This window comes from Tupaia chinensis, unplaced genomic scaffold, assembly GCF_000334495.1.
Source record: "Tupaia chinensis unplaced genomic scaffold, TupChi_1.0 Scaffold000706_1, whole genome shotgun sequence".
Classification (NCBI taxonomy): Eukaryota; Metazoa; Chordata; class Mammalia; order Scandentia; family Tupaiidae; genus Tupaia; species Tupaia belangeri.
The window spans coordinates 5,252,215-5,258,113 of NW_006160229.1; the positions used below are offsets into that span (position 1 = coordinate 5,252,215).

The window sequence follows — 5,899 nt, forward strand, 5'->3', positions numbered from 1 at the left end:
AGGAATGGCGGTGACTAGATTAGATGAAATTGAAGGGAATGAGTGCACATTTGAAATCACAGGTAGGTAATTTTCTCTTTTTCATGTAGCTACTTCAAATCCTTTTTGGAATGAAGTGGAGTTTAAATAAATAAATGCTGTTATTTTCCTTATGTAGTCCATGAGCAAGTTTTACATGGACATGGCAAAGTATATTCCATTTTCTGGGGTAATTAGGGTACGATCAGAGAACAGTAAAGTCTCCTAGTCTCTCACAAGCCTCAACTTCGCCATTCGTTTCAATCTTCTCTTGCATAAGAGCTACTTGGGCGACCCAAGGAATAAGAAAATGGACTCATTTCAAGGTACTTTCCTCTCTCTCTCTCTGTCATCTATTCCCTGGTGGCACAGGAACCAAAGAGGTAGACTTTTATCAACAATCTTCCCATCAGCCTTTGAAATAGACAGATTTAGTTGTGTTTGTAAAAATTGCTGAAAAGCCATGAAACTTTCTTCACAAATTGAGCAAAATGCCAGTCCTTAATAATACTCCCTGACATTTTGGCCTCTTTTCCCTTTTGCCAAGCCTGTGTGATTTACATGTAAGGGCTGTGGTTTTTGCAGTGATGTGGCACTGGTGGCCAAGAGTGGGATACTGGTCCCAGGCCTTACCTCCTTCTTTTCCAAGAAGGAGTCTACGATTTGGTGTTTGCCCCAAGATTGTAACCAGTCTCAGTTAACTTTTATTTCAACTTTGGTACTGGAGGAACCAGTACAATAGTCTCATCTTACACTATGAACTAGATGGACTTTATGCTGACATTTTCAGATGGCAAGTTTGTTTACATCACTTCTAAGATTCCGTAAGTGGTATACATCAAGGACAATTTTATAAATCAGACATGAAAATGTGTTTACTTACTTTATTATCACAGTTTACCTGCTCCTCATAATAGAAGTTTCGACAGGGTTGGGGTCCAGCAGGTGGTGTGGTGGTTAAGGGCTCTGGACTCGCACGTGGCCTACTGTGGTTTGAGTCCCAGATTGGGAGGCTTGCTTTTTTACTTTCCCTCTTTCTCTCTCTCTCTCTGTCCCTTTCTGGTCAAATTTAAATAAATAAATAAATAAATAAATAAATAAATAAATAAATAAATAAAGTTAAATAAAATAATTATTTATTTTATTTAAGAAAAGAAGACGTTTCACCAGTTTTATCCCATAGGTCTGAAAACAGCCAGCCAAGTCCTAGATGCACCATGCATGTTTATGAATGAGGCAAGCTCAAGGTTCTCCTTGCCTTTTGTTTTCTAATGTTCATATTTGGGTGATGTAGGGCACACAGTAGAGAGAATTGTGGTCCATTGCAACAACAACCCGGACTTCCAGGAGTGGTTGGAGCAGCTGAGCAGACTCATCAGGGGACCCACCTCCTGCAGTTCATTGTCCAAAACATCATCGTCATCTTGTAGTGCTCATTCCGTAAGTATTCCATTTGCTCTGGCCAGGGATTATTGAGTCTTCCCTTAAATCCTGCCTGCTGAAGATTTATGAGAAGCAGCAAGCATGCTTTTAGTCTTTGGCTAGTCTATATTGATAGATTTCGAAGTACAGTTAAACCTCACTAATTCTGACTTCTCATTGTGAGGCCCACCTAAATTAATATCACGTTTTATTTAGAGATGCGTCATTTTGTTTGACAGTATTTGGATACTCCAACTAACTGCTAGCAAAATCTTTCTAACCAGAAGTCCTACTAAGATGTTTTCATGATAAATAAGACTTCTTTTAATTAGCAATTGTTTTTCTCCTGTTAATAATGTGCTAAATCAAAACAAAGAGTTTACTTCCTCAGGTACTTAAACATCCTCATGTAATCTCATTGCGCTATCACATTTGCTCAGTAACCTTCCTCAAAGGTAAACTTTTAACCTTGTCTTCTTCCAAGTTATCACACATTCAGAATTCATGGAATTTGAATTGATGAGTTTTTACTGTACTTTCTGGGTGAGATGGAAGATATGCTGTGTTGTCTGTCAACACTCAACCCTGTGATGCCAAATTTCCAGCTTTGAACACTGTGTGTTGTTATAGGAAGAACATGGGCTTTGGCATCAGGTCTGAGTTCAAGTCTTGGCTTTGCCATTTATAAGCTAGTTACTTCACTTTGCTGAATCTTTGTCTTAGGTTGTTCTGATGAAATAACCTATTTAAACACCTGATAGAGTGCCACACACATCACTGAACTCAAATGTGGACTGTTGTTCCACTTTCCTCCCTTACAGAGGGAAAAAATGTCTGACTTTCAAAAAAAATTCCAGAAGACAGAGAGGGGACAGGATCATGGGATGTTGAGTCAATTTCGTGCTGTCCTTAGAGACTCCATAATCTTGACTGGAAAGTGCCAGTTCTCAAACTGGAGACTTGTTTTTCCGTCTTTCCCTTTCTGTGGCTGGCTTTGCTGATCCAATGAAGCTATTGTTGTTCTCTCACTGTGTGGCACAAGGTCGGGGTCAGATGGCAGATTGCCAACATCTCATCAGACATTTTCCCAGTCTTTTAGCTCTACCGGACAGCCCCGAGGACCCTTGGAGCCTCCTCAAATTATAAAACCGTGGAGTTTAAGTTGTCTACGACCTGCACCTCCACTTAGACCATCAGCAGCACTAGGTTATAAAGAGGTAATTTTGCTACGTATGGTATAAAATGCTTCGGGCAAGCTAATTTCATAGCTTGTTACAAATCGTTCTATGGGAATGTGCTAGAATTTATGATAGGTGATATATGTCAGTCAATCTTGAATTGATAGACCTAGTGATTTTCGTTTGTTTGTTCCTTAATTTTCTATTTCCTGGGGCCAGCAGATAGCATAATGGTTATGTTGCTGGAGACAGTGGTTTGAGTCCTGCACCCGGCGGCTTAAAACTCACACCAGGTGCATGTGTGTGCGTGCCCAAGATCCCCAGAGGAGAATGGAGGAGAAGGGATTGCGGCATGACCATCCCCCCTGGGGGGTGATTTCTCGCTTTCTGTCTCTCTGTCTCTCTCTCTGTCTCTCCGGCAAGTGCATGTGCCCTATAGCAAAAATCTCTCTAAAATTTTTTTTTCCATTTCCCCATTGTCCATCTCTAGATATTTATTGAATACACATGGGGCTTATGCACACTGGCTGAGATTCTCTAGCCTTCTCCTAAAGTGCCTCTGGTTTACCTATAAGATGATGGTGGTAATTCTTTAAATTAGGTAATGATGTCTACACATCTCAAACCAGAGCCATTGGAGCTGACTTTCCAAACAAGCACACTCAATTGCACATTTTGGATCATTTTGATCTGTTAAACTGAATCAGTAAGTGTTATGGGACCAAGCCACGAGTCTAAACTGTGTGAGCGATATTTGCTGTGATTGGAAAGGGAGAGGAATGTCTTAAAAAGAAACTTCTCAGTGACAACCTTAAAGGACACTTGCTATTTGTGTAGTGTGAGGAGTTCAAGGTTCCTTTTCTCTCGAAGTCAGTCAGGAAATGTAGTCACCAGCTTCTGTAACTGTGGAGTATTGGCTTTTTCCTCCAAACAGAGCTCCCCACCTTCAATCTGTTTGTAATGGTTTCAGGTTTCAGAAAAGATGCTTGTTTATTAGTCTGTGTTTTTAATACGTCGTGTTGAGTGAAGAGTAAGTTTGTGAAGTTATGAGATGAATCTTACAAATATGGTGCAAAGGCAGCATATATTTCTGTATCAAATGTGTGTTTTGACGAGTGATACAGAGTTAGCTTAGTTTTGAGTGTGTTTTGATTTAAATCACTATGCTTTTGTTTCGAGTAATTGTTGTCTCCAACTTTTAGTGCAGTAACAGTAGAACACTGGAGGACTTTTTGATCCTTTCAACCTGACATGATAGGAGGAATAACCATTGAGTTGAATCTTTATTATTCAGACACTGGTCAGGAAATAATCCCTCAGATTTGCTTAACAAATTGACCTGCAACTCCTGCAATAATCCATTTTTCCTCTTTGATTACCTAAACCATGGGTGCCACTTTCTAGTTCCCTAGACCCCCTTTTAAATGAAGAATATTTTGTAATTATCAGTTACTAAGTTCAAATTAAGGTGAGCTTTGATGGGTAAAGTTGACTTAATCCTTCACATAACTAATCTATTAAAACTAAGGCATGATCACTTTGTCTCTGCTGGGGGAAGAAGGTTATTAATATGTTCTTACTATATGGTGTGTATTTCAGTTATTTTCGGCATTTGTTATTCTGCACAAACTGTATTCCTTGGGCTTTTGCATGACGATATTGCATCTGAAACTAATGTGGGAAATGTGATGATATTCTCTCTGTGTAATTTATGAAAACACTAATGTTTCAAATGTTGTTTTAGAATTATTGATAAGATAACACTAACATTTCAAATGTTGTTTTAGAATTATTGATAAGTGGATTTGGTCATTATAATCATCGACCTCTCACGCTCATCTTCTCTTTCTTTACATATTCATTTTAGAGGATGTCTTATATCTTAAAGGTAAGGGTAGAACAATATCTGTGGCTTACAGTGACGCCATAATGCTATCTATAAACTTTGATGAATGAAGCTTTCCCTCATGCTTGTTTCTTTCATTGTTATAATTGGTGGCTAAAATATGAAGATGCATTTCTGGCATGTAAGTACTTTCTTCAAAAAGCAGGCTCGTGTGAAATACGTATGAAAATGTCATCTTATAATGCCTTAAAAATGCCCATTTTCCTATTTTTTAAAATGTGATTTTCCCTATTATTTTTCCCACATGGGAGTTTTTCATGTTAGTTTTCAAATCTAAGTGGATCACTGTGGCTAAGTTAGACAAATTAAATCCTTAGTTTCATATACTTTTAAGATAATCATTAATATCCATGTGTCACATATATCCATCATTGTAAGATATAAGATCAATAGAAGTTTTTTCTTTTTTCTTAGCATTTTAATCTGTTGGACATTGACAATGAGCACTATTTTTAAATTAAAGAACTTTTAAATTTAGTGTTTTTATTGATTATTATTTTGTAAAGAATTACTTTATTTAATTTTTAAATTCATCACCATTATTTTATTTTATTTTATTGAAGTTGACCAGAGAGAGACAGAGAGAGAGAGAAGGAAAGTGAGAAAGCAAGCAAGTCAGTCAGGAAATGTAGTCACCAGCTTCTGTAACTGTGGAGTATTGGCTTTTTCCTCCAAACAGAGCTCCCCACCTTCAATCTGTTTGTAATGGTTTCAGGTTTCAGAAAAGATGCTTGTTTATTAGTCTGTGTTTTTAATACGTCGTGTTGAGTGAAGAGTAAGTTTGTGAAGTTATGAGATGAATCTTACAAATATGGTGCAAAGGCAGCATATATTTCTGTATCAAATGTGTGTTTTGACGAGTGATACAGAGTTAGCTTAGTTTTGAGTGTGTTTTGATTTAAATCACTATGCTTTTGTTTCGAGTAATTGTTGTCTCCAACTTTTAGTGCAGTAACAGTAGAACACTGGAGGACTTTTTGATCCTTTCAACCTGACATGATAGGAGGAATAACCATTGAGTTGAATCTTTATTATTCAGACACTGGTCAGGAAATAATCCCTCAGATTTGCTTAACAAATTGACCTGCAACTCCTGCAATAATCCATTTTTCCTCTTTGATTACCTAAACCATGGGTGCCACTTTCTAGTTCCCTAGACCCCCTTTTAAATGAAGAATATTTTGTAATTATCAGTTACTAAGTTCAAATTAAGGTGAGCTTTGATGGGTAAAGTTGACTTAATCCTTCACATAACTAATCTATTAAAACTAAGGCATGATCACTTTGTCTCTGCTGGGGGAAGAAGGTTATTAATATGTTCTTACTATATGGTGTGTATTTCAGTTATTTTCGGCATTTGTTATTCTGCACAACC

General features: G+C 37.5%; 1 protein-coding gene across 1 annotated transcript in view; it reads left to right on the forward strand.

The window, feature by feature from the left end:
- The window catches only part of ARHGEF6 (Rac/Cdc42 guanine nucleotide exchange factor 6), a 146,898-nt gene that overhangs the window by 125,446 nt on the left and 15,553 nt on the right, over positions 1-5,899 (forward strand). Inside the window, 4 exon segments of the mRNA XM_006172377.3 lie at positions 3-62; positions 1,313-1,458; positions 2,532-2,657; positions 4,486-4,506. Of these exon segments, the coding sequence (XP_006172439.3) occupies positions 3-62; positions 1,313-1,458; positions 2,532-2,657; positions 4,486-4,506 (353 nt within the window).